This window comes from Opisthocomus hoazin, chromosome 2, assembly GCF_030867145.1.
Source record: "Opisthocomus hoazin isolate bOpiHoa1 chromosome 2, bOpiHoa1.hap1, whole genome shotgun sequence".
In the NCBI taxonomy this organism is placed as follows: Eukaryota; Metazoa; Chordata; class Aves; order Opisthocomiformes; family Opisthocomidae; genus Opisthocomus; species Opisthocomus hoazin.
Genome location: NC_134415.1, coordinates 80,360,088 through 80,375,507, shown reverse-complemented (window position 1 = coordinate 80,375,507; position 15,420 = coordinate 80,360,088). Strand labels below are relative to the sequence as shown.

Here is a 15,420-nt window from a genome sequence, read left to right as displayed (position 1 = left end):
ACTTAAGGTAAACTTTTTTAATCATTTACAAAACAAACTAAAATACCTCCTGTGCCATAATTAACTAACTAGAATTACGCTTTCATACAGCATCATTTGCATATAAAAATTTTACAACCCTAAGGGAACATTAAGGATGAAACAAAACAAGAATGGAATTAAACAGCTAAAGGGACAACACAGGCCTCCATAACAAGAGTCTTTTACAGTCTTGTCTTTTTTCTTATTACTTGTTTTTTCTGTCATTACCCATTCATACATATTTTCCTTCTCTGTTATTTTAAGATACTATATACATTTTAACATCTTTATTTGTTTGGTCTTTACAATTTTACAATGCTATCTCTACAACTGTAACGGAAATCAGGATACAAACATGTCAATAAGCTCATGTATCTTCATTTAATACATCACAATGGTCAGAAACACAATTAACTGAAAATATGACAGTCTGTTTCCTCAACCAAGCAACACTCACAGTTTTTCAAAAGGATTTCAAACACTCAAATTTTACAGTTTTTCAACCAGATCTCACTTCTTACTTCAGTAGAACAGTTAACTGTCAAATATACAAAGGACAGCAACCACTATTTTTGATTACTGTTGTTATTAGTATTAAGTAATTCAGTTAAACTACTTTAAAACATATTTAGGATCTTGATGAAGCTGCATTAGCTCAGTGAGAGCATGAGGAACCTTAACGGTAGGCTCAGCAATTCTGCGACACACGGGAGGTAAAAACTATTCTACTTCGCTGTTTCACAGGAATATATCCTCAAAAAATGCTACAGCAAAACTTATATGCTCAGTGAATCACAGAATCACAGAATGTTCGGGGTTGGAAGGGACCTCTGGGGATCATCTAGTCCAACCCCCCTGCCGAAGCAGGGGCACCTACAGCAGGCTGCACAGGACTGCCTCCAGGCGGGTCCTGAATATCTCCAGAGAAGCAGATTTCAGAACCCCTCTGGGCAACCTGTTCCAGGGCTCCATCACCCTCAGAGTGAAGAAGTTCTTCCTCATGTTCAGATGGAACTTCCCTGTGCTTCAGTTTGTACCTGTTGCCCCTTGTCCTGAAACCCACTGGTATTCCACAAGACTGGCAAACTGACTCTGAAATTGCTAGTAAGGAGGTGTACCCAAGCAACATGAGTAACTCAAAAATGAAAATACTCTATTAAAAATATTTTCTAGCATCTTTACTTTTGTGATTGTGAGTATGTCTTAACATAAACTTTCAAATAACTATCTTGATTCAAATGTTTTTAATTTGGTCATGCCCAAAAGCCACAACTAAGATATAGGTGTGGATATTATAAGAGCTATACAAAAAGTTGAAAATGGTTTTCACCATGGAAAGCTTATAATAACCCCGAGGAACGAAGTTTCATGATTAGGTAAGTACTGATTTTCCTTAACAGTGGAGCAGGCCACTTAAGATGCTTTGATACCATCACAGAGTTGACCATCAAACGTACCTTGGTATATCTTGCTGAAGAAAGTTACTACATACCTGGAATAAATTCCACTGACCATGCTGTGCTGGAAAGAGAGTTCTGCCGTGCTGGGTCCAGCAGCTTTGGAAATAAGCAATACGACCAAACCTCGCATCTGTAAATTATTCCGGCTATCGTATACAAAACCCCTGCAAAAAGGAAAGAAAAAAAGGCATGTTTTCACAATCCATTTTCACTGGTTGTACCAAAGTGGAAAGACAGGCTCAGACCTCACACTGCCATTATTTCTTCAAGTCTTTTAATATTCACTGTTCCATGGAAATAAGCTGCAATTATCAATCATGATCTTTTGTCATCCTTCACCTGACACAATCAAATACTACTGCAGAGAAAAGCAAGTATTCAGGACTAAATCCTGTTTATTTCCAAGGAGCAGCATATATCCTGCATTTCATGTCATGCCATGAAAGGAATATTTCAGAATAATTCAACGCGATCTGCTGTAACAGGAACATAAGAGCTTTCAGTTTGTTGTCTGAAGTACAAAAAAGCCAAAAGAAGCCTTGTACTTCAAGATAAGAAAGGGAAAGGAGGAAAGGTACAACCAAAATCTACAACCTACTGAAAGAAAACCATTTAGATCAGAGTGGTTATACACAGACTGCACAATACATACAACATGTCTAAGAATATCAGGAACAGACGTTGCAGAAATTGATGAAAAACATAAAATAAAAGTTAGACAGAAATGAAGTAGAGATGGGCTGTTTTGTTTTTGTTTTGTTTTTTTTTTTTAGGGAAAAAAAAAAGAACTGTTTCAAATTCTGCCCCTTTAAATTTGGGGTCAGAAGGAAACTGCCCCCAAAAGCATATCTGTTGAAAGCAATTCTAAATGACCACTCAGATACACCATCTCAGAAATTAACCTGTTCTAAAGCAAGCTTAGCTTTCCTTTTTGAATGCAGTGTCTCCAAACATATGCTTCCTGCCCTTGTCAAGCTGCTTTCTACTTCCTATGTTCATCAATAAGGCTAAACAGCTAGAAGAAAGGATAACACAGTCCAGATGCTATTACATCTGTAAAATATTTTTGAGTAAATATGAGCCCATATCTCTGATATAATCTAAATATTTGTTAAATAAATCATATAAAGAACTACATCACAGATTACTAATCACTTCAACTCACTTTATTCCAGAGTGTAATTTTAGCCCTAATAACTGAAGGAAATCAAAACAGAACTGTCTGTAAAACATATGAATGAAAATCTAAGATGTTGATCTTGGAAGTATATTTGAATAAAGAAACCAGTAGATGCAACCATAAAGTTTCCTTTGGATTTTTTTCATTACATTTATACCACTTCACCACACAAGAATATCTTCAGTATACTATTTCATTTACACAGACATACAAACATTAAAAAAATAATACTTTAAATAGCACCCTTCTGTGTGAAAGCTCTTGTGCTACTGAAAAAAAAAAAATTAAAAAAAATCCTGACTTCTTTTCTCGAGTCTTTACAACCTTTTCTACAGCGATGGGGAAATGGCCCAAACTACACATCTCAAAAAGCTCTAGGAGAATGAGCAGGTCTGCCCAAGTAGCTGGAACTGGACAGGTACTGGGTTTGACCTTCACACCTGCACTGATTCCAGGCTAATACTTCCCCCTCCAGAGAAGCCCTACAGCTAGCTACAGCCTGCAAACACCACTAACGGTTAACTTCAGAGAAGGCCAGTATGGCTAGTGTGGCTTTCCACCACAATCCACAGTGGGGTCTAATGACCCAAATGAGGCCATGGCTTTTTGTTCTGTGCCTTTCCAACATGCCCACATGCCATTTGCTTCACCTGCAGGCTAACAGGCTGGCCCACGCAGGACAAGGTAGAGGTGGAGGGTACCCGCACTGGCAGCACTACACCCTGCACTCAGCAACATCGGCAGCCGTGATGCTAGAGAAGGTATCAACTTCTGCCAAATTTCCAAAAGAGAGAGCAAGTGCGTACACCCTCAGACAGTAACAGAGTTTGGTTCAACTAAGTTGAGGTTTTAAGAACCAAGTGGATACCAAACATGTACAGTCAAAGCTGAAATTAAGCCAAACCAAGCACTAACCACCAATCCTAATCTGCAATAATGCAATTAAATGTTAGTCCCTCTTAACAGATCAGTAAAATGCAAATAGCAATTAACAAATTACCTTGCTAGCTCTCTTAAAATAAGCCAATTAAAATGTTTCTGAAAATCAGGAGAACGTGGGTAATCAATATTTTAGTGGAAGCATGAGAGTCAAACATAACCTGCTGAGGAGAAACCATGCTGTAGAGCCACCAGCTCTCACTTCTTCCATCCTCAAAGAGCCTTCAAAAAAAAAAAAAAAAAAAAAAAAATCCCCAACAACACAACCCTGACTAAAACAGCATAAAAAACAGTGAAAGGAAGATACCATATAACTTCTCAGAGCAGAAATGATTTCCAGCCACTCAAAGCCAGGAAAACTTGTGCAGCTCAGATCTCTTCCCACGAGCACACACTGTGGCCCTGCAACGTGCACCTTTATTTTTGTTTAAGTGGGTACATGTAGTGAGGGATTTTAAGGAGGAGGAGACAGCTGCTTGCCTTCACCATTCTGTGAACTTATAATGTGCACACCATTGTTCTCATCAAGCACACAAAATCCCCCAACTTTTCTTACCAGGTTCCAAAATACAGTGAACAGAATGCAGCCAAGACAGTTAAAACATAAACCAAAACTTAAAACTCTACAGATTCCCAAAGTCAGACCCACAACAAACGTTAAACTACCCAGGAAAAAAAACAGAAAATACATATAATGAATAATATACAGTGTGTATACATCCTGTACACAGAATTCATAATTGTTTGTGGTGATGTAAGTACTTCACTTGAACTTCAGTTGACCACATTACTCACAACCACACAAGTTACACAGATGATGCAACTAAACACAAATACATTTCCTTAACCCTATTAACAACTCCATTTTTAAAGAAAAGTGGTTTTAGAAAAATATTGCTTTTTTTCCACATATGTATAGTGGTAAAATCAGAGTGTGTTACTAAATGCAGAATCCCTTAAGAAATGAATAACAATTTTTTTTTTTTAAACAAAATATTGCAAATTATGGTGATACTTTTAACAATCAGAACACTTTGGTTTTTCATGCCCAGTGCTCTACAGCTTGCCAAGGGACAGGATATTACACAGCAGTAGAGAAGAAATGTGTGCCTTTAAATAAGCCACTGCCTAGACAGACACCGCCAGACCTGAAGCACTACAGTACTTTTACCTGATTTAGACTAGGTGAGGAAGTGAAGCAGAAAATCACCTGCACTGAAAATACTCCAACAGTTTCACAGCAATAACAAAAACAAGAGCTCAGAGCTGTTCAGGGGGGTTGCAACACTGCTAGCAATGAACACCTTGCCTTCTTAGCTTAAAACCATTAATGAGCAGTGCAGCTGTGGGTGGGGGGAAGAACAGGACATAAAAATCAAATAGTTTAATAATAAGGAGCAACATGTCTGTCATTTCTACACCTAATCAGATAGCCTGTATGTTCTGTATGGTTTGTATGTAATTTTAGACAGGATTTTCTATGAACTACCAAACCAGCAGTCAAAGTCTAATTCCACTCCAAACATGACTGAAGTTGTGTTACTGACATGTAACATCTCCACACTAAAGCAAACCGCATTAGACTTGAAACAAATAAACCCTACGGTGATCATCTTTTAGACACCAGAAACTGCTGCAGCTACTTGACATGGCTTCAGGGGTCACATTCGCATTCCGAATTAAGCTCCCGAGAGGGATTCTGCACCAGTAACAGCTACACTAAAGTCTTCCAGATGGTGCAATTAGTCTTGATGGGTATGTGGCAGGAGACAGGTGCCTCTAGGGAAAAAAGTGAACTAAAAGCAACCCAAGTGAAATTGTGCACACACACACACACAAAGATGCATCAAGCTGAGACTCGTTCGGAAAACCTCTGCTGAACACCACTAGCACATGCATAGAGTACCCAGATAAGAAACACTGGCATGATTTTGCTGGGTATCTTGCAAATTACAGACTTCATCCTCAGGGGATTGCATACCAAAAAAGGTAGGAAAGTCAAACACTTCTACAAGTCAGTTTTGCAAAACACTGAGAACTGGGGAGAGGGGAGGGATATATCCACAAAAATACCCAGCATTTACTCTGGATATTCTCCATGTGACAAAATAACCCATTTGAAAACTGGCAGATTCACAGTTTCAAACCCAGAACACAGTTCACAAAACATTCATCTTGGAGCACAGGGGAGAAGCACCCGGCTCTGACACATGCGCAGTATGACACTCTGCAGGCACTAGAGGCTCACACCACCCACTCAAGCAATGACACTGGCTAATAGCTAATGTGCTGCAAATTACACCTCCCACTACCAGAGTCCGTCTGCTGCAGAGAATAAATCAAGCAAACATGAGCATTTCACTTAATGCTTTGTGTATTTCTCCACATGTGCAGCCATTTCAGTAGACCCTGCAGTTAAATATTAACCTCCAACAATTGTCAGGTTTAACTCCATCAGTAATTCACACTTTCATGACAAAAAAAAAGACTATTTATTGCTCAAAAATACAAATGCTGCTTGCAATCTCATTTAAATACTGTAAAGATTTTAAATTATTTGCATGAGACAAAACCAGTTAATGTTCTTACCACCTTTTTCATGAATTTAAACCCTTGAAATTAAACAACAGAGAGGAAATCTGGGAAATATAACAGTTACTGTAAGGAAGAGATGGACATGGAGGAAATTTCATGGTACCAAATGGGTGTAAAAAAAAAAAAAAAGGCACAGGCAACTGAAGTCAACTGAATTTGCAAGTGGGTGCAGCAGAGGAGCGCATACTTATGGGTAGTAGCACTAGTTCAGATTTAACCACTAAGAATACACGACAAATTTCCAATCGAAACAGACATGATACAGTATTTTGGAAGGGTCATAAAAGGGGTTGTTAAATGTTTCAGTCAAACGTTTCCCAAACGTTCTGCTCACGACCGAAGCAAACAAGCTGTGGGATCTGCAGCCCTCTTGTCAGCTATCCCAGCTGGCCGGTCCCTCCACCGTCGCCCAGGCGTGCACTCGAGCCACCGGCCTGCTAGTAGAGGCTGAAGCAACAGACCACTGCCCTCCTCTCACCTCCGCCAGCCATTCTGCCCTTCCTTTCCATGCATTTGATTGAAGGTGTCCCACTGACACGATCAGTCACTTTGTTTCAGGTCATACACGAGCTCCATTTAGCTACAAGGGGAAAGAGAACAGGGAGAGATACGGGACAGTGATCAGCCACTCCTCTACCTTCCCACTTCAGGTGTCAAACCAAAGGAGGAAAAAAACCCCTACCTGTTCACATAGCTCTAATGAAACGCAGCTGGGTAAGCCTTTAACACAAACAAAATCAATTATGTTGATGAAGAAGATTTATAAGCCTAGCATAATGTCATTGAAAACACAGGCTAGTTTTAGGCTGAAATACAAAGTGATCTGAAGAAGAAACCTCTCTATTCAAACTGACAATCCCAGACGTGACAATATAAACAGTGCTGAATCTGTAACATCTCCAGAAAGTAACATGTATTTTGCTCAGTATAGAAGGGTTATCAGGATGCACTCACGGTTACAGACGCAAGTACATTTGAAAAAAAAACAAAACACTTTTTCAAAATTAATTATAACTGACAATTCTATATCTAGCACTAGAGGTAAGGCATTGCGCCATTCAGCAAGACTGTCGGCTTCCTTATTAGAAATGCAAGAGTTCTACCAGCCTCAGGGCTTTTATCCAATTTGCTTTATTAATGACTTGTCAGAAGTAAATAAGAGAAAAGTCTCTGACATACTCATTTTTTAAATGGATGTTAAACCACTGTATTATAGATGCACTTATCTGAATCATAGGATTCACCATATCATCATATGATCACACTCATGCATACATTTAAATATTCAGAGCATTAAATTTTATATATTTGGTGTATACTAACAGCAGTCTATAGCGACTTCTTTCCACCTGCTACTCAAGTTTCAAGTATATATTAAATACCCTTCTGCACAACATATCTTCAAACCAAACTAAAACCCCTGCTCCATTCCAACGTCCATGGCCAGATCGGGGGGGGGTGGGGGGGGGGGGGATCAGCCTTGTCCTGACACTTATTTTGAGCATGGTTCAGCAGTGCGGGAAAGACAAACTTACTTCACATGGGGAGAACAATTTAAAAAATGGGATTAAAATTAACTATCCAGCTGATAGGAAACAATAGAAAGAGGGACACTGAAACACACAAGCCATCTCAACTTAAACACCCACCGGAGGCTGCAGATGAAAACATGTGCTTTTGAGAGACTTACTCCTGGGCTTGGACAATTAAACCTCACTTTGCACATGGAAAATATGTTTTGGGGTTGGGGGAATTTCTTTACCTGAAAAACAAGGTTGTGATGGGGATGGGGCTCATTACTGTTCTGTAACTGTCTAGTAATTAAAGGGTTTATCCAGTAAGAGCAGACCTAGATAATGGGGGGAATCGACGTGCCCGTCCCACTTTGCGGGAAGGTGCTCTTATGGCAGGTTATAAGGGAGGTCTTTCTCATAGCACTCCCGCTCTCCTTGCCTCTGAGCAAACGAAGGGTCTCAATCCATTAGCCATTCACAAAGAAACACAGGATTTCACAGCTAAAAACCAAAAAGGACTCTGGTGTGAAGACGACTAAGGCCTGTCTGTACTGGCTCCTCATCCAAATGAAAAAGAAAATTAAAAAGGCAATTTAGAAGTAGTGTGGCCTTCACTTACGATATAAAGCAACTTTTGAATAACTCGGATCACCAGATGTAGCGTTTGGGTAGTTAAGACTAAGCCAAGATTGTAACTTAGAAGAAAGTGCAAAAGAAGAATGGTTGTGGCCCAGTAAGAAAGTACTTGCTTGAAAGTTACAGGTTCACAGCTGCAAGTCTATAGGCATGGTCGCTGAGTAACTTACGCAATGTTGTCTCTGTGCTTCCATTTGGCTAGTCTTAGCAATACTTCATGAATTGCAACCAAGGCCTTCAGCAAAAAAACAGGCCTCAAAATGCTCATTTCCACAAAAGCCATAGCATTTTTCAGCATGCAAAGAACTTTATAGATTTGGGTAACTTTTCTTGCATTTATGCAGTCCCAGGCACCTACTCAGCTGGGGAGAGTGACCAAAGATCACTCAATGTACACTTCAAATACAGGTTGTATGAAATACAGGTATTCAAGTATCCCAGAAATCCACACAAGGTGTGTCTTAAAAATATTAAATATATTCTTCACAAAATGAATAGAAACATAACCAAGCAGATCTTAGTTGCTTTGCCTTGGAAGAAGGTTGCAGGAACACACCTTCTCGAACAGGAAACTCCCGGAGGTGAGCTCCTAAGGTCCTTTCCAACCTGAATGACTCCATCAGAGTAGAAAACAGCTGCTCATTTTTCACAGGATTTTGCTTACAAGGAGAAACATTTCTTAACCAAAAGTGAAAAATCCCATGCAAAGATTCATCACCCCATTATTTATTAAATGTGACCTTCGCAAGGTCTGGAAGTGTAGAAAACTATGTGTAGAACCGCAGCAGGCACACAGAACTTGGAGTCAATTGCATCATTCCCAGAATTAATTTATCACAAGAGAAAGTCTTAAGACACAACTGTTTGAAGGATTTCTAGGAAAAGTCAGAGCACCCTTCAAGAGACTGACCTCCTTCTGGAGTTGCTACATGTACCCATTTCTTCAGGCTTCAGTATATATCCCACATATTGTAGTACTTTCAAGAAAATTCCAACAAACTTTTAAACACAGCAATGATCACAGAAGAAGGACCCTTCTAGGAAACCATAAAAGTCAGAAGGTTAAAACTGTGGAGATTCAAACAGGCAAGATCCCACAAAAATCAAATCTTATCACAAAGATGAAGTTTAAGAAACTACAGGGGTTTGGGCAGGTGCACACCAAATACTGATACATGGCCTTGGTTACTTGCAGCTCATTGTACCTGAGCACCTACAGCTCCTAGAAACCAATACAGCCTTTGTATTCTCAAAAGAAAAAAACTGAAGTTTTCCCTGGAGCACCCCATTTACACACTCGTATCAGTCCACCATCCACCGCTGCTAGGTTTACTGGGTTTCCCAAATGCAAAGGTTATTATTGCCATGAAGATCAGCTACAGACTTGCATATTATTTCACAGGTTTTTTTGATTACTTGCTTCCTTTACATTATCTTAGGTTATCTTTAGGTTATCCTCTGGGATCAATGCGAGGCGTTGCTATTAAAAAAACCAACAAACCAAACAAAAACATTCTAAACTCCCATTTTTCTGCAAAACTTATGACCAGCTGAGGATGAAGAGGAAAAAGTTTTGCTTGGTAAGAAGAAGGGAACCACCGACTTTTTCATTTGAATGAAGATGCACAGCAGCAGTTTGAAACCAAAGTTTTCAGAAGAGCTGGTTTTAGGTTGCATAGTCATTTAAGACCCGAAAATAGTTTACCATACACTTGGAAAAAAAACCCCAAAACACTATAAAAATAAAGGGCAGCTATAATCACACAGTTATCTCAAAGATATTGATTATTCAGAAAAAAAAATATATTTTTTAATAATTCTACCCTCCACCCATCAGATCTTACGAGTGGCAGTGGCACAGCAAAAAGGACTACCTTAAGGATGACACTAAAGACACCACACAGAAAACAAACCACCAGAATGTATTTTTAAACCAACTGCCAGTCTCTGCTGTTTTTCCTGGTCAGTGTTTGACTTGATCTTGGAATGTGATGTGGATAGCAGGCCAGTTAATATGAAAAAATGCAGTTAGTGTCTGAGTGCAATTACTCTTACCAGCAGTAGCTTGCAGGTCTGGCACCCTTATTTTTCTAACCACAAATACTTAGACAGAAGCCTAATTTTTGTGTGTCCAATTTCTCCATCAATATTTACTTTATTTAAACTTCATGGGAGGTCTAGCACCCCACTGTCGACCAATATCAACAGGTCTCCTCGAGCACAAGCCTACCTTTTTGAAAACAGGCTCTCTCAGAAGCAGGAATATTCTGCTAACTGAAAGCAATACAAATATTTTGGAAGGGTTCTGTGAATGACAGAAATACGATTAGCTTCACAAGGCTAATGAATTCAGACACCTCTAGAGGTCCAGTATCACTTCAGCAATACTGTAACTGTAAAGGCTGTCATAAAAACGTATTTTGCATTAAGTAAACCCTACTAGGGAAATGCAACAATGACACAGGTCAACTCCTGGCCATTATCTCACACTGAAAATGCTCACAGCATGTTTTACAAATAGATGAAACATAAAAAGGCAAAAATGTTAGGAGATGGACTGTCATTACAGAACGATCTAAAAAGTTCTTTTAACCTTCTGTACTCAACAATATTTCTAAATTACTACTTAACTGGTCTTCACTATTATTCAGATGCATTTATTACAAATATTTAATCCTTACAAACACTGAAGGCTCTTTACTAGTAGTGAAAAAGTGGTTCCAAGTGCTGTGCTTCAATGGATTGTTCTCACTTCAAACAAGTAGCTTAAACGAAATACATACCAAGAGTCCTGTAAATACAAATCTTCCTTTTAAATAGAAAGAAATAGAAATTCTTTTAATTGTTTGCAAAACAGCCAGGACCATTAATCCAAATGCAGCACCTCTACATGTTTCACTATCTACTAGAGTTAAGTGATTTTATACAGCAGAGGCCTTTTGTAAACTGGTGGGGGGAAAAAAAACAACTTAAAACATACTATGACAAATGTATGTATTTCTAAATACTACACACTGAGGTGTAGTATTGAGGTTTTTTACTGTAAGTAAAAAAAAAATAAAAAATTCCAAGTTTAAAAAAAAAAAAAAAATTTAAATCAATCTGAAGCCAACAGTGGAGAATACAGACAAACCTAGATCGTAACTCTTACCAGTATTTGATGTTTTTCTCCAGATTACTGATTCTAGAGGGTTTCTTTTCAGTGAGATACAGGTGGTTGACTCTGATAATTAAGATGAGTCTGGGTTCTTACTCAGTTAAAATATTATTTTCAATATGCAGATAAAGAATTATTTTCAATGTGACCTCCACCCACATTCCATAGTTCTCACTTCGCTGTGTCAATAACACAGTCAGGCTTGTTTGTCTGAACAAGAAAATCTCCTTTTATAAAGACGAACATAAAAGCCAATAAATACCAGCCCCCTTTTCCTGGACCATTGCTCAGCATCAAATAAGCTCATTAAGTTACCAGCAGCACACTTGAAATTTGTGAACTGATGAAAGAAGATACAGCGCAAAAATACTGAAAGCATTTTACAGCAAAGCAACTATTAGGAAAAAAAACATACTGGAAAACTTCAGAGATTTTCTATTCTTTATCCCTCTGAAAAGACAAGACTTTAGAAGGCTTGAGATTTTAAGCAAACACTTGTGGTTTTGGAAATGCTGGTTTCCATGGCAACCAGTAAGGTCTTCTTTATATAGCATTATAAACAGATGGTAAAGACCGGTCATGTTTGCTTCTTTGCCAACATATCAATAGAACTGCTGTACTACTCTATCTCATGTATTAAGAGTTGTTAAGTAACTTCGGTATTTGAGCAACAAAATCTACAAATCAGACATGCTTAACTGGTACCTTTTTTTCCATAAACACAAGAAGATTCTCAACAGTAAAGTCACTGTAGTCTATATAGTCAGATTTCTTTGGCAAAGCCTTTTATAAATGTTTTCTCAGCACTTGCCACACAGGGTACATTACTACTGCAAATACGAATCTGACAGGGATTAAAATAATGAATTCGAAAAGGAAATAGCAATGTGACTATATTTACACGCACTGGTATTAAAGTGCACTTTAGAATTACGTTTTTGTTGTATCACATTTGGAATTATTCAGAGAAGATGCAGCAAACCATAAACTCACCTTCATGATGTCACAATAAGCAGAGGTTATTCTTGCAGGTGATTTGTAAAAAAAAAAAAAAAACCAAAAAAAACAACAAAACCCTTTGCATTTTAATCTTTCAGCTGCAGCGATGGCACACCCCATACAAGTCTTCTTGTTTCATAGATGGCTGGAAGTATCAAGAGAACTTGATTTGGTACAGCATTTGATTTGGTGCCTCTCTGGAAAAGTCTGAAGTACTAACCACCTACCAGCCCTGCAAGCTAACACAGATTTTAGTCATCGCATCCAGCTTATTCCTCCAGTGTTTTAGTTGCTTAATATGTTTCACATCATAAATTAGGAAAAGAAAAAAAGAGTAGAGGAAAGGCAGAGGTAGAACTCCTATCAGGATAACTGACTGCATGACAGGAGCATTTTAGATCAAAGTGTCGTCTGTATTCTAACCAGATTACAAATTACTTTATTATCAAACTATTAAAAATAGAAGTAATTCTGTCCAACTCCCACTGACACTCCTGCCATTTCAATCAGTGCCTGCACATAAAGATCCCACAAAATAGTTAACAAAAAAAAAAAAAAAACAACAGAGAATGTGAGGCCTGTTTTTTTTTTTTCACTAAGCAGTAGCATCTCAAGGACAAATATAATATCTAAACAGTTAACTTTTCTTTACCCCAAATACAATTTTCCATGTCAGCTCCTATCCATTCTGCTACCAATATCACAGCAGTTATCACTAATAAGTTTGAGATTCAAAAAAAATTCCAACACAACCCAAAGCTCTCAAAACCCACTCAACTTCATAAAACAACCAATAATACATTTTGGAAAAGTGTGAACTACAAGAGATGTGAATATGTTTGGCAAAGATTAAGATGATAACAAGCATTCCATACTCGCAGAGGAGCCAGAAATGTGCTAGGGTATGGATGAGAAGTCTTCCTGCACAACAAATGGAACTGCATTAAGCAACAAGCTCAACAGCTAAATAATCACACCCAATTTTTGTGTTGCTAGTTTTACATTTATCTGTTTGATACCAGGCAAATGATACACAACTACAATTTAACAGAGGGGTCCGTTCTGCCAAAATCACAACAGTTTCCAACAGTGATTAAACTGTAGATACCTAACACCACCTAGCACAAAATTCCTAGCTTGGTTTGGTTGCACAAGCCCGTTCAAAAGTACACATTCAGATGACAAAAAGTCCCTGCTGTTGTCTATGCCTTCAAGGATCAAGCTCCTGCCCACTGCCGTGATTGACATTCCAGCAATCCCAACAGACTTCTGTCATTTTAGGATACCGTTGTTCACTTGCTGGCTACACCAAAACCCACCATTTCCACGCTCCAGGTGATTTAGCTCCACCATAACAGAAATCCAGTGTTAATATTTATGCTTGATATATAAATTCAATCAATATCAGGTGGAGGAGGATGATATTAAACAAAGCAGATGTGCACAAGTCCCTGGATGCACCCACAAGTGCTGAAGAAACTACCTCATATTATTGCCAGGTCACTCCATAATCTTTAAAAAGTCATAGTGGTCAGAGGAGGTTCCCAAGGACTAGAAGCAAGCAAGTGTCAATCCTACCCTCTAGAAGGGCAAGGAAGAAGCTGGGAAACTACAGGCTGGTCAGACTCAATCCCTACAATGCTAGTGGATTAAGTAACCCTGGAAACAATTTTGAAAACACACGAGGGAGCAGCTGATGATCAACAGTAGTCAGCATAGATTAAGAAGGGGAAATCATGCCTGACCAACCTGATAGCCTTCTACAGCGAGATGACTACCTCAGTGAATGAGGGGAGAGCAGCAGATGTTGTCTGTCTCAAGTTCAACAAGACTTCCAACACTGTCTCCATTAACATCCTCACAGGTAAACCAATGAAGTACGAGTAAGCGGACAATGAGGTGGATTAGAAACCAGCTGAACAGTTGAGTTCAAGGGGTTGTGAACAACTGCATGAAGTCCAGCTGTCGATCAGTGATTAGTGGTGTATCCTAGAGGCTGATATTGGGGCTAATACTGTTTAATATCTTCATTAATGGCCTCGATCATGGGACAAGAGCGCACTGCCAGCAAGTCTGCAGACGATACAAACCTGGGATGAGTGACTAATACTCCAGAGGGCTGTTCTGTCATTCAGAGGAATGTGGACATGCTGGAGAAATGATCAAACAGGAATCTCAGGAAGTTCCACAAAGGGAAATGCAAAGTCCTGCACCTGGGGAGGAATAACCCCAGGCACCAACATAGGTAGAGGACCAAACAGCTTTGCAGAGAAGGACCTCTGGGGTCCCAGGGAATACCAAGATGAACATGAGCTGGAAAACGTGCCCTTGCAGCAAAGGCAGCCACCAGCCTCCCAGGCAGGATTAGGCAGAGCATCGCCAGCAGGCCAAGGGAGGTGTCCTTCCCCTCCACTCAGCACTGGTGAGACAAGCTGTGGGGTCCCCAGTACAACAGGCCTAGACACATTGGTGTGAGTGGCCATACACGTGATTATGGGATTGGAACATTTCTCATAGTGGAGAGGCTGCGAGAGTTGGGGTGGTTTAGCCTCCAGAAGAGAAAGCTCAGGGAAACCAATGTGCACAAACAGCCAATGGGAGGGAACAAAGATGGCAAAATACGTAATCTCATTCTTCCTTGAATGAGCACAACACACGTATCTGCATTAAACCACATGGGAATGGCAGTTTCAGAATGACTCGGTAAAATGATCCTAAACAGGAGGACTACTGAGTTCACGTATAAGCTTTTTCTTTCATCCTCTATTTTACCACCTATGGCTTACGTATTTATTTTTGTCTCAATGTTTTAAGGGTTGTTTTTGAAAAATCTAGTATTTCTACAGCTGACAGAGACTAAAAGAAGAAACGATTTGGACTTTATTAACAGGACGGCATGAAGCATGGCCTCTCTTTTTG

The 15,420-nt window shown here is 39.2% G+C and overlaps 1 protein-coding gene across 7 annotated transcripts in view; it reads right to left on the bottom strand.

Moving 5' to 3' along the window:
* PDSS2 (decaprenyl diphosphate synthase subunit 2) overlaps positions 1-15,420 on the bottom strand; it is a 121,781-nt gene that overhangs the window by 70,514 nt on the left and 35,847 nt on the right. For 6 of the 7 annotated variants that reach the window (XR_012763198.1, XM_075414282.1, XM_075414284.1 and 3 more), the window contains exon 2: positions 1,514-1,645. Coding sequence is in view for 6 of the 7 variants with exons in the window: in XM_075414282.1 (XP_075270397.1) it covers positions 1,514-1,645 (132 nt within the window). In the remaining variant the exon portion in view is untranslated. Of the gene's footprint in view, positions 1-1,513; positions 1,646-6,673; positions 6,776-15,420 lie in introns of all 7 variants that reach the window. The other variant, XM_075414287.1, reaches the window with a different exon arrangement.